At 47.6% G+C, this 15,842-nt stretch overlaps 1 protein-coding gene across 1 annotated transcript; it reads left to right on the top strand.

Annotated features, from left to right (window-relative positions):
- The first annotated feature begins 238 nt into the window (after window positions 1-238).
- Window positions 239-15,799, top strand: LOC121336191 (homeobox protein OTX1-like). Its single transcript, XM_041405116.1, has 4 exons — window positions 239-262; window positions 316-352; window positions 11,832-12,016; window positions 12,107-15,799. Exons 1-4 carry the CDS (start codon window positions 239-241, stop codon window positions 13,043-13,045), a joined length of 1,185 nt encoding a protein of 394 aa, XP_041261050.1. The 3' UTR covers window positions 13,046-15,799.
- The last annotated feature ends 43 nt before the right edge of the window (window positions 15,800-15,842 follow it).

The raw sequence follows: 15,842 nt of genomic DNA, 5'->3' as shown, positions 1-15,842 counted from the left end.
GGGCCGGGCCGGGGCGGGGCCCGGCGGGGGCGGCGGAGCCCAGCCCCGGGCGGGCACTGCCCTTGGGCCGGAGCGGGGCGGGGAGCGGCGCGGCACCGCCTGCCCGGGGCTGGAGGGAGCTCCGGTGTGACCGAGTGTCGCCTCCTGCACTTGGCCTCTGCAAGCCCAGGCTGGGAAGAGTGGCTGGGAAGTGGCCCAGCGGAGAGAGACCCGGGGGGCCGCTCGACACTGGCTGAACATGAGCCAGCAGGGTGCCCGCTTGGCCGGGGAGGCCAATGCCATCCTGGCCTGGATCAGCAGTAGTGTGGCCAGCAGGACCAGGCAAGGGATCGTCCCCCTGTACTTGGCACCGGTGAGACCACACATCGAGTGCTTTGTCCCGTTCTGCACACACACACACACACCCAGTTTAGGAAGGATTTTGAGCTCCTGGAATGTGTCCAGAGAAGGGCAGCAAGGCTGGTGAGGGGTCTGGAACACAAGCACTATGAGGAGCAGCTGAGGGAGCTGGGGTTGTTTAGCCTGGGGAAAAGGGTCCTCAGGGAACCTTATCACTCTGTACACCTGCTTGAAAGGAGGGGGTAGCCAGGTGGGAATTGGTCCCTTGTCCCAGGCAGCCAGTGGCAGGACAAGAGGACATAGTCCAGAACCACACTATGGGCAGTTTGGGGTGATTAGACACTGAAACGGGCTGCCCAGGGAGCTGGTAGTGTCACCGTCCCTGGAGGTGTTTAAGAAAAGACTGAACGTGGCACACTCAGTGCCATGGTCTGGTTGACAAGGTGGTGTTCGGTCACAGATTGCTTTTCCAACCTAATCGATTCTGCGATTCTGCACCGAACGCAGCGTTGAACAGCACAGAAGTTGGAGTGAGCTTTTCAACTTGACTCCTTGCTGCTTTACTGCAGCGTTTGCTTAGGGGCGAGGAAATGCAGGAAGCGGGACAATCGCAGCAGATGCGGCCCGCGATGCAGCCCGCGCCGCAGGGACCGGAGCGCCCTCTGGTGGCACGGAGCGGGGCCGCGGGGCGGCGGCGGCTCCCGGGGTGTGCCCGGTGCCCCCCGGCGGGCGCGGCGCTGTCCCTGGGACACGCGCGCTGTCCCTCAGCACGGCCCGGGTCGCAGGCTGTAGTGGCGCTCGCTCCTGGGGTAAAATAAACAGCTATTGACCTTCCTGCCGCTGAGCAGTTCAGTCGTTACCTAGAACAGTACGGAGTACCTTCCCTTTTGAAAACTGGCCATTCAAAGTGTATTAAGTCCAGCCTTTCCTATTCTGTGCCCTTTTGGAAATGTGGTCTCCTTGATGAGTCACCAGAGCCTTGGGAAAGGCGCTCAGGGGTAGAAATGTTGGGTGGGTTGGGCAGGTTTGTGCTTTCCTTTGAGCTTTGCTGCCTGTTTGCTTGGCACGACTGAGACTGTAGAGACACTGTAAAATGTTGGCTGTGCTCTTGTTTCTCCTTGCATAAAGGCTGAATAGGCTGCTCTGATAATTATGTGTTAATGACATGCCTATGCTCCGCCCTCACCCCCCCCCCCCCCCCCCCCGCCTTTTCTTTTTTTCCTCCTTTTTCTGGGATGTTCTTTGGAGATTACAAGAGAGTTTGGTAAAAAATCCTGCTGTGGTGAAACTGCTGGGAATCCCATCTACAAAACCCACTGAGGTTGTGGACCTGATTAATAAATGTCCCTGTGTTGCTTTGCTGGTGCAGGAGAGAAGAGCGTGTGGCCCCACTTAAGCCTTAGTATCTGGGAGAAATTTATGAAATTTTTAAATGACATTAAACTTTTTGTGGTTTTTTTTCTCCCGCGTTTGTTTGCTTTGCTTTGGTTGGTTTTTTAGTAGCCCATTCGTTAATTTCTTCCTCTTTAGAACATTGTACACAATTGCTTCTGCCTGCCCATAATGCCATGCCCAAAGGTGGAGCTGAGATCCTGATCCGGGCCGAGCTCTGTGGTAGGAGAGCCCGCCTTGTCCCGCACCCGCAAGGCCGTGCTTGGGAATGCAGCCAAAAAGCGGCTCAGGGCTGCTGCGCTGCAGGGCTGCGCTGCAGGGCTGCTGCGCTGCAGGGCTGCTGCGCGGCGGTGACTGCAGAGGGCGGTGCATGCACAGCCAAGGCCGCGGCTGCCTCCTTACGCTGGCCTTGGTGGCCAGGCGGGGTCAGAGACCGTGTCGTGTCACCCGTACGGACACACTCCAGTGAGGACCGCCCGCACCGTGGGCAGAGGACAGGGAGCTGCCTTACTTTTGGTTCTCTGTTGCCAAAAATAATTGATATATCTTTTTATTAGGTGATACTCTTCCAGCTTCCCATGGGGCAGCAGCCCCGCTCGCTGCCGGCCCTGTTGGCTCTCATGGGTAGCTGTACCAGCCCTGGCATCTCAGCAGCCTTGGACCTGAATGTGAAATAGTTCATGGAGCCAACTCCCTGCTCAGGCCTTTCTGGGCGGCTGGACATTCAGAGATTCCATTTCTGATATGGGACAGTGTCTTTGGCCTGACTTTTTAAAACAGGCTATTTCTCTTGAGAAAGAGAGAAGTCTTTAGAGTATTTAAGAAGCTGAATATAGTTCCAGTTTTAATAATTTAAAGCCAGATTACCTGTAGCATCATCTAGTCTGGCCAGCACACGCCATTTAATATTACCTTGTTTCTCTGAATAGAGGTCAGTGACTTGCACTTACAGGATAAGCTTCAAGGGGCATTTTGTCTTACCTTGAAGGTGTCATAAAACAGCAAGTCCACAGCTTTCAGTGATTAATCTTTCTTGTGTTTCTTAGGTGTTAGATACATCTGATGACTAATTTTGAGGGAGTAATTTCCCAGAGTAGCTGAAAAGCTTGCTCTATCATATTTTGCAAAGGTTTGCAATTCTGCCCTCATATTCTTTGACATATTAGTTATCTTTGTGGCTTTAGCATTGGAAAAGTTATTTGTCCGTGAATTGCATTTATTGACAGGTATAATCTAAACTGGAAACAACAAATCCCAAACACTGCTATGTGAATTATTGAAAAAAATGCAGAACAAATTCACTTTGCTGAGTTTATAGAAAATAAAGCTATTTTACCATAACTTCTAAGATTTCTACTTAGAAAACTGTTGCCTCTTCAGTTTAGAAACATTTGCTATCTCTAACTTAGAGATATTGGCTATCTCACTTCCATCGGGAAGTACAAAGGGTATTTGCCAGGTAGTCGGCCTCTTTTGTTTGGTGTTCCCGGTGGATGCCAGAGAATAGATAGAGACACGTTAGCTCTTCTCTGTCTTTTAAAATTCCTTTAAAAAAAAAGGGGGGGGGGGAGGATTAGTCAAATTCAGAACAAATTTTATGGCATGAGTCATCATGCTAGAGTCAGTGAGGTGACTTGTTTAAACAGCAACTTTCTTTATAAGTAAGGATTTAGGGATTGGGCTTTTCTTAGGAAGTTATGTGGAAATAAACTGGAGTCTATTTTAAACTGGATTTGAAGCTGGTATAAAAGACATGGGATCCGTTCAGGGAAAGTCACCTAAGGAAATAGAATTATCAACAGGACTTTTTTTTTTAAATCAGAACTAAATGGCACAGTGCTATAGTGAAACCACTGCAAGCAATGTCTGGTTCCTAATGTAGCTAATTAACCTGTCATTTTTAATTTTTAGTGGGGACTCAGAACAGTATCACCTTAATCTTTTAGATCTAAGATTAGAGACGCTAAGGAAAAGTATGGTCTTTTAAAATATTTTGTGTTGCAATTTGACAAGCATTAAATTCTTGAGGTTAATAGACAAGATTTTCAACAGGTTCCCATACTTACAGGAAATGTTGAGTGTAATGAGATGTGCGTAATAGGAAACAATGTGCTATAGCAATTCTGTTTGATACTGTGGTGAATAGCCTTTGCAGCTTGGAGTGAGTTAACCTTTGCATATGTCTGCTGCATCCTTCTCATTTCTCATTGATTCCTTGGACATTTGATAAAACGACTTCTATCACGTTTTAAACACAATTATGAGCATAATTCAAGTCTTGGAGATTGTCAGCTATAAAGGTCCCAGCTAAATACTTTATTCTTTGCAAAGATTAATAACTAGGTTACACCCATAAGTTATAAACATATTAAATTCTCATTGATTTTACTACAAATTCAGTTTGTGCATTTTAGAGGTGAATTTATGTCAGAGTTCCAATGCTCATCCTAACAATATCACTGTGGGGTTTTTTCTCTTATTAAAGAGGAAGGTGAAACAGCCACTTTTATCATGATGTGCTTCAACCAACCTTGCCTTAATAAGCCTTTGTAAAGAGACAGCCAAGGCTCGCCAGTTTGAAGTCCAGGTTGCACTGAGAGCTTCAGTTTTGACCACAGCTCTGCAGCTTACAGTTCTCTACTTGTTTTTACCAATATCTGCTGGAAGTCAGTAACTTGAGTCCAACAAAAAACATTTTGTGGACATCTCTGATGCCTTTTTTGATTATGTGAGGTAGCTTTAAAAAAAAAATGAAATATTACCAACTAACATCCATTTGAAATCTCAGTTTATAAATGTTGGATTTATGCTACATGGATCTGGTGGAATTTTAAAAACTGGATATGAGCTACAAGCATTTTACAAGGTTTTTTTGAAGGTATGGGAGCAAAGAAAGATTTTATGTCATTTGGGGAGGATATTTGATAAAACTGAATGTACTTTGCAAGGATAAATTATGACAGCCTTATTCATATTAGTCATGTTGGAAAACTCTGAGCAGCTTAGACTATTCAAAACCATATTTCATACAGGTCCAGTGCCATGACTCTGCACACCAGCATTCTACAGCACTTACACTGGTTATAACAGGATGCAGGACTACATCTCCCGCAAACCCTCAGCATTCTGATGCCTTGTTGTGGCCTTTAACCACTTCATGACAGTGCATGTGTATTTTAATACATAGTGTTTGGAATCTGACACTATTTCTTCTTTCTCTCTGAAGGAATTCCTAACTCTTTATTACTGCTTCCTATTGGGAAAGATGCTGCCTTATGTTGCCAAGTGGTATGGCAGTAAACACAGAGTGCAGTGTTGAGAAAAAGGAAAGGCTTCCATTTAGTTTACTGTTCTTGAGGGTCCATTGGGACCAACTAATGGATCTTTTCTGTGCTTCTCAGTTAGTGAACAAGTCATATCAATTGACACAGTTTTATAGTCCTGAATATTTTTTCCTATGTGTCTGGAATAGGAATATTGTGATGGAAAAATCAGATGCAGTAGAAAAAAGCCAGCACAGATCTAGCAAAGAAATGGGGTCACTCACTAGCAGATGGCTGAGATAGGTGGGAAGCATGTTTCACTACAGCCACATGGGTGGGGATGTTATTTGGGAGATGAGGAGGAATAGGATTGACAAGGGAGGTTAGAGCAATAGTTCTTTAAACAGGGAGAAGACTCCAGACAATTTGTCTCCAGTCCCAGCAGACTAGCCTTAAGGCCAAATTCACTCGTCTTTAGGTGACTAGTTATCATAATCAAGTTCAGCTGACTACCATGTTGAGATCTGTTGTATTTCTGTAGTATCACTTGCTGTGCTTGTATTCTGTCAACAGAAGAAAAAGATAGTCCTTTCCCTAAAACATCTGCATTTCAGAGGTCTGATCCTCTCAGGTCTAAGAGTCCAGTAGTGCTTCTGGAGCTGATCAGTCACAGGATATAGCTGCAGTTACATGAACAGCACGGGTGAGGATGATGACAGACGCTTTCTCAGAAAGGAAAGGAGACAGGGAAGGAGATGGCACAGACTACAGAGAAAAGGATTACCATAAAATAAGGTAGCCTGTAAGCCTGACTTTACTGGGCATGAAATGCCATGACATTTAAAGGAAATCATATTTATCTCAGTGATGCTGCAGCAAGTGAGGGCTGGCCAGACTGAATTGTGCTCAGTAACCCTCTGGAGGCCCCAGCTGGATTTCTGGAGGATATTTTATCCACAATTTTTTAATGTTTCCTGAGGCAGGATTTTACTGACCACAGGTTTCTGACTGCATGGCCGTGTGGCTTTTCTACTGTGTGTTCAACAAGGTCAAAAACACTGATAATCTATTCATTAGGCTGATTGAACAGGGAAATCCTACTCCAGCCCATTCCTGCACTGCTGTGGACTCTGCTCTGTGCATTTGTCCTTCCCTGTTGTCATCCTAACCCTTTACAGACTCAGGCTCAGCCTGTCCAAACTGCAGATCAGTGTTATGTGTGGCTGTGGGAGGCAGGTCTGTCCCACAGAACACAGATTTGTTTCCTCCACCAGAGCAGGAGACACTGTATTGCATGAGGCTGGGGTCACTAATCACCACTTTCCTAGCTATCCTATATCCATCTTCCAAGACTTTTTTTCTACTGCCCAGAAAAAATGAACAGTGTTGGGTACTGCTGGACTACCACTTCATAAAATACACAATTTTTACAAATACTTTAGCTTTGGTATGATCTAGGGTCTTACTTCCTTTAAAATTTAAGGCAGCCTTCTCTTTGATAGGGATGACAATTTCTTTCAAGATTGCCACAGGACTCAAAAACTCACCAGCAGGCAGCATAGTGACAATACAAGTAAGGAACTGTTTTCAGGTTTCACAGCAGATTACCATTACAACACAGAAATGAGATTTTGGAGTTTGATAGATAATTCTATGAGAATGCAAGCTCAGTGAGGGTCAAAAAGGCAAAGCAAATATTAGTTGTTAGGAAAGCACTGGAAAAAACCTGCACATTACCTTCATAATAGTTAAAACATCATTATTCCTCTACATCTTAAATTCTGATAGTCACTCTATCTTCTTTTTTCATGAAGGACACAGCATAACCAGAAAAAGCTCTGGAAAAGAAAATGTGAATGACAAAGGCATGGAGCAGCTAGCATGAATAAGATGGGATCCTTCAGTCTGGAAATGAGGTGGCTGAAGGGGTAGAGAGTGAAGGGGTTTTATGAAAAAATGGTCAGTGTGAACTGCTGGAATCAGTGAAGGTCACTCCACATTCTTGGGTGGGTGGCAGGAAGCCAAATGATTTTATCAAGTCACATGTTCAGAACACAGAAAACTAAGTGTTGTTTCATGTGACATGTCCTAGTGAGAGGATGTTCAAGAAGCTACAATTTTACATACATTCAGAGAAAGACTGGATAAATTCACAAAATAGAAACTCTGGGCTGAAAATGACCAAGGTCTTCATCATAATTTCCAAGTAAAAGTACCAGTATGTAATTTACTGAGCTGCTTATAGATTCCTACCTTCCTGTGGCAGGTATCTAATTTTTGTCACTGGTGAAGACTTAAATATCAGGTGAGACAGACATTCAGTCTTGTAGGTAGGAGCTTTTTTTATCACTACACTGGATTTCAGAGCACTGCAATCAGTGACAGAAACTATTTAAATTATTTCTTGTATTTATTCAAATACAAGAAATACTGAAGTGTAATATTATTCCAAGTTATCTGAAATGGGCCTAATGCATTACTCATGTTGAAATCTATAAATTTTAGTGTGAACTAGAGCAAGACTGATGTGCCCCAAAAGTACACAGTGTTCTCAGCAATATTTTTTGCCCCCACCTTCAAGCATTAGAAGCAACATCTATTTCTGGTAGGAGAAAAGTCTAGAGCAATGCCTTGGCATAACAAAGGTGCTTACTGTTAGGAAAAGCTCAATGTAGGTGACAGCTCTCTCAAGAGCCAGTTCTGAACTGGGGAATGAATACTCTTGAAAAGCAAGGATTGTCATAAATATTGCCTTCTTTTTGCTCAAGGTGCAAAATGTGCCTCCATCCTGCTTATCCTGCTGGCACCCCAGGGAATTGGACATGTCCGGACACTGAACTACTTTTCAAAGCAAGTGGGGCTGCTGGGAGTGCTCCTTTCCCTGAGGAACAGGGGACAGCACAACCATCACTTGTCTGCTCATGTTCTCTGGAGGGTTCCTGGGTGCCCCTGGCCATGAGAGTACTGTTCATGCTATGAAATCTTTGTGAATGAGAATCCATGTCCCTTTGCTGAATTCCACCGTTTTCCATTTGAACATGAAATCTCTTTGCAATTCTCCCGAGTTGCTTTCTGGCATTTTTATTTCAACGACGTAAGAGCTGCCTGTTACTGCCAAGCCCATAATTAAAGCAGTGTTGACTGGTAAGTAATGGGCTGCAAAAGGTGTTCCAAAAGATAATTAAGGACACATTCCAGATAAGCAGGGCATGAGCACCCTTTTTATGAGGTGTTAATGTCTGAAGACCAACTAGTGAAATTGATCTTGCCTCCTTCGGGCTGAAAGTTCTGCTCAAACATCAATAGCTCTGTACTGCCCTAGAAAATGTTTGATGTAGGGATTTCTGAAGGGTGTTTTTCCTAAGACTCCCCAGGCAGGCGCCTGGTGGCAGAGCCCTGCTGCACTGGGTGATTCAGCATATTATCCATGCTAGCATGACTTTGGGGCCAGCAAAGCTCCGGCTGCTCTGGAGGGAGAGAACAGAGCTGTTTCCAGCGCCCTGCATAGGATTGCTGCAAACCCTTTTTCGAGAGCCATTTTAAAGAGCACTGAGGAGAGTCTAATAATTATGTCGTTGCTCCTAAATACACTTTACTTACGTATCCTTAATTTCTGTTCTATTCTCAGCATATCCCACCTGTGATTTGGATTCCTCTGCAGCTGCACTTGTATCACAAAAGGCATAAAGGAACCCCGGCCGAATGGGTTTCCACATTTGGACTCTATGTAAATCTATAGCAAAATTCCGTGGATTTTTGTGGAAGTCTGAAGACAATCTGTGAACCAAATATATGCTGGTTTTGTTAAGCTGCTTTGGGTATTCCTGCTTCTTTTCCCACACTTCTCCCATTTCTCTATTTGTGAAATTTATCAAAAGTAGGGGTCAGAATACTATTTTCTTGATGGAATTCAGAGAGGAGATGCAGGAGCTGACAAACAGTTATTTTGATTATTAATGACATGCAACAGCAAGAGGATGCCAAGGGAACATGGGCAGCAAGGGCTGGTCACTGTTCTTGATTAGTGTATGGTCAAACTGCAGCAGAAATTAACTCTTATGTTAGGCCAAGTCCATATGCCTCAGCAGAAAAGGAGGAAAAGGAGGGGGAGGCAACGATTGTCATCTTCTTTCCTGGAATCTGACTTAAAAACAAAACTCGCAATCTCTATCGATTAGCATTGCAAAGAAAATCTCTGAAAATGAAGGGTGTAAAGAGGCTGCCTGGCAGAGTTCCTCAAACAATAACTCCGGGAAGTGTGAACTGCTCTCTCTATGCTAGGGGACGTTAACAAAAGCTGTTCTATTTGAGCCGAGCTAGCAGTGATGGACAGTCACTGTTAGCAAGCAGTGCAAGTCTGTGCAAGCCTCTGCTGGCTCCTTCTTATCTCTTCTGCACTGGCTGTGTCTATAAGGTGTGTATGTGTGTGTTGGAAGAGGTGGTTTCCCTGCTCTTTTGAGCTCAATATTGCAGGCTGCCTACAGGGGCAGCTTTGTGCTATAGTCAGTCCCATGAGATGATCTTTTCTGCTATGAAAACTGGAAATCCAGAAAGAAAATTTTGAGCATTTGTTTCAGCATTCCCTCTGTCCAGATTGAATAAGTAATCTCTCTTTGTACCCTGCAAACATCCTTGGCATCCTTGATCCAGTGTGGCATGCACCCCATGGACAATTGTATTGGAATTGCAGAGATGGAAAGGTCATATACAATTCCATACTTTATTGTGCTAGTTCAAATTGCGGCTCCCTGATTCTCTTTTACCCTTTGCCTCTGTGCATCCCTGTCCCATGCTGATACTTGTATTAAGTTCACCAAAAACTAAACTGGTCAAAAAAAAAAAAAAAAAGTGATCAGCAAGTGAAGGAGCAGCTGCATGAACTTTGCTAGCCCAGAGTGCACTGGAGATGGCTTGTGCATGACTGGGTGCAAAGCCCTGTGAGGACTTCATGGCAGCTAGAGGTGAACCCTGCGTGCGTAGAACAAGAATTAATAGCTGAAGCTGAATTTGCTGAAGTGAACACTCTCAATAAAACTATGCCCCCAAGCTTTATAAGTCTGCTTATTGTATCTGAGCACTCAGATACATATGCACTTCTGCTTGAATATATTATTTAGGCTTAGTGAGGGCATGTACCTTGCCTTATGGACCAAGCTGCTAAAGGAATCCAGTCTCCGGAGTACTAGACTCACAGGAGTCAGCCCTGACTGTCATCCCTGTGTGGAAGGACAATAATTTTTTGTTGTGAAGCACTGTGATGGTGTGTGTAATGTTAAAACCCTTGTGCAGCTCAACTCAGAAGTGGCAGCATGGATGATGGGTGCACTGGTTCCTACAGAATGCAAACAGTGTGCACCAGCTCACACACACTTTGTCCCTGTACCCTTCAGAATCACAGCAAGCTGGAGCAGGTCCCAAGTCTGAAAAATGAATGGGGACAAGTTGAGATGACAAACAAATGATGTAATGATGCTGCTGTTCTTGAACACCTTCAGTGACAGCCATTAGTGGCCTCATTTGACAAATTATTACACTGACTAATTGATTTGCTTCTCTTCTAACATCTAATCCTTTTCAGTGTTGCAACTGTTGCTCCCTTATGTCACTCTTGGCTCTCTTAAATGATATTTCTGGCCACTCTTTTGAATTAATATGCTGTTCATGATTTCACCTTGGGCTGATAGCACAGACCTTGCTTGTTCTGTACCTGACTTGGATGAGCAGAGCAGTCTGGAGGGAAAGCAAGCTCCTCCAGGAAAGGAAAACCTTTGCTGAGCTCTTCAGGGTGCACTCTGGAGGGAGACTGCTCCATCTGACCTGGATGACCTGAGTGTGATGAGGGAAGCTTTGTTCTTTGCTGTGAACATTGGGTGTGGATGCAACGTCTAGTAAAGCCACCAGCATTTTATTTCCTGCAGTAAAGCTGATGAGAAATGTCCCATGGATGGGAATAGGAGCAGGGTAACCAAATGGGGAAGACACGGACTTGTCACTTGGGTGCAGTAAGCTCTGGGATGGCTTGCCTTTAGGAGAAGGGTGGTATGGAGGCCTCCTTTCATTGGGGGAGCACCGGGTTTCCAGCAGAGCTCCAGGCCTGCAGTGCAGAGAGAAGGGGAACTCCCTCGGAGGGATCTCTTCATTAAATTATTTGCTCTCCATTTGAATTAAAGAAAGGTGGATAGGTTGGTGGCAGCAGCGGGGACTTCGCTGGGAGACACTTTGGCTCCTTGGATGGGGCGAGCCCTCATTATGTGTATTTTGGTGATGGGATGACAATGGAGGTGTGGGAGACAGCTCTGAGTCACCCTCGGAGCCGCAGAGGGGCCGGGCCGGGTGGGTGGGGGTCGCTAAAGGCCGGGGTGGAGGCTTTTAAGGCACGGAGCTGCCAGTGCCGTTACACCGCCCGCAGACCTCGGCCCGCATGGAGCTCGCCAGCCTGCCTCCCGCCAGCCTGCTCCCCGCCAGCCTGGCCCCTGCCAGCCTCCCCTCCGCCAGCCTGGCCCCCAGCCCCGGACCCGCCGGTGAGCTGCGCCGGGCGGGCAGGCAGCGGGGGGCTTGGTGGCGGTGCTGGTGGCGGTGCTGGTGGCAGTGTTGGTGGTAGCTGTGTTGGTGGCGGTGCTGGTGGCGGTGTTGGTGGTAGCTGTGTTGGTGGTAGCTGTGTTGGTGGCGGTGTTGGTGGTAGCTGTGTTGGTGGCGGTGTTGGTGGTAGCTGTGTTGGTGGCGGTGTTGGTGGTAGCTGTGCTGGTGGTAGCTGTGTTGGTGGCGGTGTTGGCGGCGTTGGGGCAGGAGGACGCTGCCGGGCCCCGCTGACCGCCGCTCCCCGTTCTCTCCCCGCAGGCGAGCCCCGGGCGCGCCCCGCGGGCCCCAGCTCGGGGCGGGAGGGCGGCAGGCGCAAGAGAACCACCTTCAGCAAAGCGCAGCTGGAGCTGCTGGTCCGCGCCTTCGAGAAGGAGCCGTACCCCGGCATCGCCCTACGGGAGCAGCTCTCCAGCCTCACCAACATCCCCGAGTCCCGGATCCAGGTGAGAGGGGCGGTCCGGGCAGGGAGGACGGGCGGGTGGCGGATCGGCTTCCCCGGCGGCTCGGGTGCTTAGTCTCTGCCGGTCCCGCAGGTGTGGTTCCAGAACCGGAGAGCCCGGCAGCTAAACCACAAGAAGTGCGAGGCCGCCGCCTACGCCAGGCCGAGCAAGCCGAAGCCGCCCCGGTGCGCTGGCCAGGAGCAGCCCCGGGCGCAGCAGGGCCCGGGGACAGAGCGGAACCTTCTCTGCCCGCAGCCAGGCTTGCCAGGAGGGAGCCAGAGCTTCGGTGGTCAGCCGCCCTTCTACTCGGGGCAGCCGTACTCAAGGCTCGACATGCATTTCAGGAGCTTGGATAACACTTTTGGAGCGCTGGGTCAGACCCCAGCTGACTTCGGTTTGGATTGTTCGGGAAGAGGGGTCCCACTAGGTGCGGGAAGCGTGGGGAGTGCCCCTCCGTTCTCGCTCCCTGTGCAGCAGGCACAGGAGTATCCGTACATGAAGAAATCCTTCCCTGAAGGCTGCTACTCAGATGCAGATGTTTTCCAGCCTTGCACAGATCACCAGTACCCAGCAGCTAAAGAGAACATGTACAGGAAGCCTGTCTTAAACTACTGCAGTGCTAACCAGGGCCTGGGTGTTGAGAACTGTCTGTATGCCAAGTCAAGCACTCCTCCCTTTGGGAAGGGCTCCACTTTCAGTTTTGATGGGGGGGAAGCTAAGCTTGAGCCCGAGCAGATGAGGCACAGCTCACCTCTGCTTGCAGCTAGTAATGCTAGTCCTCCTTTGGTACTTCCAAAGCACGAAGGGGGGTATCAAACTGCACTTGCCACTCCAGCCCCATTGTATGAGCAGCAGCTGCTGGAGACAGTAAATGACTATGACCCTCATTGGCTGGGCATGAGAAATGACATTTTGGGAATAGGGTTAGATTTGTTGTTTGAGAATGAGCAAAATGTGGAGCAAGGTCAGACAAAAAGTTACCTTTCTGCTTTTGGTGGCCAGAATTCAGTCTGTCATTTGGGTCAGACATGAAACTGGCAGTGGGTCCACTTGCCTGATGGAAAACGAATGCGATTTTTTTTTCTCTCAGTTGCCAGTGTTGTCTGAAGTGGCTAGAGGTTTTGCAGGTCTAGGTGCAGAGTGCTTGCTCTGAGTTTTGTGCCCCTGTATGGGAGGGAAAGAAAGATAAGCCACGTTAGGAAGGGCTCCCTGCTGCATGTGAGCTGCCTCCCCACCCCAAGCCATCTTTCACCAGCCCCTCGCAGCATTCCTGCACGTTTGGTTATGGGCAGCCTGACGTTAACCCGCATGCACAGATCTTCACAAGTGTGTCAGCACTGAAGAGCTCTGTGTTAGGCTGTGCTGCATTAATTCTGCCAGGAGGCTTAGCACTAGGGTGGTGTTTTGTGGCCTTACTCTACTGAGTTTTGCTTCTATTCTGGTCATTATTTGCTTATTTTAACTTAAGGAATCCTAGATAACAGACTTATTTATAGCTTTTAGTTGAGAAAGCATTAACACAAGAGGGGTACAAGCATGAGAAAAGCAGCCTTGGTGGTGGCAGGGGACATCTCACTGGGTGTGTTTGCATTTTAGGTATGTTCCTCATAAAGAACACTAATGGTCTTTTCCTGGGTACTTAATATATAGTGTTTTCATTTAAAAATGACCACAGTCTTTTAAAAGGCAATATTTTTGTGATTTTTGTGTAATTTGTTTGCAAATTGACTTTTTTTTTTTTTATTGTGATTGTCTAGTTGCCAAATTAAGGTTTTTTACCTTCATGAAATTGTAGAATTGCACTCAGAGAAGAATGTGTTTCATCTTTGCATTTGCACATGGAGCCTATTTTTAGAATTCTCAAGATCCATGGTTATCCAGAAAACCACAGTAATCATGGAAAGGTTCTTCATGTGTACCTCTGGAGAACTGCCATGGATGTGTGTTAAAGCAGTATTAGGCCTAGGATGCTGAAAACTCTACATGCAGATCTATTTTTGTGTTTTAAATGTGGCTCTGGAATATTTTAAAGTATGCTTTAGATTGTAATAATTTGCTATTAACTCAATTATTTTGTTTCTAGAACAAGAGAAACAATGAAAATAAAGCTTAATCACAGACCATTATTTTATTAATAAAATTGATATCCCTGAACAAAATGTCTATGGAGGTGTGTACACAAGAAGTCCAGAAAATTTGTCCTGACTTTTGTCAGTAATTTTTATCTGTGGCTGTAACTTTTCTGCCTTAACCTAAAGCATTGGAAGAAGCTCATGTATTACAGAACAGCTATATGGCTTCAGACAATAGCTGCAGGGCACTTTGAATACAAGTTGTATTTGAGAGTGAAGGACAAAGATTGTATTTATGATCGTATATATGACTCTTTTAGTAAATTTTTGGAAAAAAAAAACGCATTAAGACTTTTTTATTTACATATACCCTCTCCCTCATAATACCCTCCTAAGGAGAATGCTTCTTCATCACATAGGAGGTACTTCCACAGCCATGGTATAGCAGCCTCCCCTGGGCTTGCATGCCAACAGCATCTCTGCTGTCATGTGATCAGGTGATGCTGGGGCAGGGACCAAACGTGCTCAGCAGTTGAACTACTCTTCTACTGCCTGTAAAATACTCCTGCTTATAAAAGATGGGAGGATCTTACATGCTAAATATTGAAAAATGTATTTTCTTCTAGATAACTTGTCAAAGAGACAGCAAGGATCCAGATTCACCAATGTCACTTTTAGTCAGGCTGGGCTGACACTGCAGGGTGGCCCGAGCTCCTCCTCACGTGGATATGTGAAATCACATTCCTTTCTTCACAGCCGCCTCCTCCAGCAGCGGGAATAGTGTGACAGGCACGGCCCCTGCAAGTCCAGCTGGAAGCCTGGGAGGCAGGATGGGGCCAGCAGCACGGAGGGAGCAGTTCACGGCCGGACACCTCGTTAGCAGCCCTGCCCCTCATGGCTGGCTCATGCCGAAGGAGAATCACCCTTTTTCATTGAGCAGGGTCTGCACCACCAGCGCACCTCAGGGGACTGGCCTTCAGGCGGGGCACAGACCTGAGATAAAACAATGGCTCACTTCTCACCTGGGTACCTTGCCCTCTGCGTGCCTGGCCATGTCCCTTGGGTGCAGGGCTTGGTACCTGCAAAACGCCCCCAGGGCGTATTAGGGACAGGAGGAGAGGACATTGTGTTAAGCTGCACCAAGGGAGGCTTAGGTTGGAAATCAGGAAGAATTTCTTCACAGAAAAGGTGATTAGACACGGGATGGGCGGCCCGGGGAGGCGGTGGAGTCCCCGTTCCCGCGGGCTCAGGGAGCGCGGCCCTGGGCGCCCAGACGTGGCTGGCGCGGCGGTGCTCGGTCCCGGGGCGGGCTCCGTCAGCTGAAACCCCCACTGTTTCCGTCATTCCGTCACAATTCACTGCATGGAAAAGCCCTTCACAGCTTTTACCCTGTGACTTGTTCGTCCTCCCACAGTCCTTGGCAAGGATTTATCTTTTTATCCTTCTCGCAGTAATCGCTGAGGCCGCATCTGCCACTTCGTACGGGGGCTGCCCCGAGCCCGCGGGCAGCTGAGGGTCCCCACGCCTCCTCCGCTCCGGGTGCCGTGGGCTGACCCCGCCGGGCAGCTACCGCGGGCTTTCACCGAGCTTGCGGGAGAGTCACTTACTCCTGAACACGCGCATAGGGGCCGGCTCCCGGTTCCCGTCCCCGCTCCCGGTTCCCGTCCCCGCTCCCGGTGCGGGCTGCGCGGCGCCGCCGCCACCCTCCCGCTGTGGGACACCGCGTGCGCCCGCAATAGCGCTCCGCCGCGCCCGGA

The sequence above is a fragment of the Onychostruthus taczanowskii genome, unplaced genomic scaffold (genome assembly GCF_017590055.1).
Source record: "Onychostruthus taczanowskii isolate IOZ18803 unplaced genomic scaffold, ASM1759005v1 scaffold22, whole genome shotgun sequence".
NCBI lineage: Eukaryota > Metazoa > Chordata > Aves > Passeriformes > Passeridae > Onychostruthus > Onychostruthus taczanowskii.
This window is presented reverse-complemented; position numbering and strand designations above follow the sequence as displayed.

Excerpts from the sequence above, each read along its gene's own strand:
- LOC121336191 (XM_041405116.1), top strand. The coding sequence starts at position 239 with ATGAGCCAGCAGGGTGCCCGCTTG. Across the intron at positions 263-315 it reads GCCAGCAGGGTGCCCGCTTG|GACCAGGCAAGGGATCGTCC; the intron begins GCCGGGGAGGCC and ends TGTGGCCAGCAG. Across the intron at positions 12,017-12,106 it reads TCCCCGAGTCCCGGATCCAG|GTGTGGTTCCAGAACCGGAG; the intron begins GTGAGAGGGGCG and ends CCGGTCCCGCAG.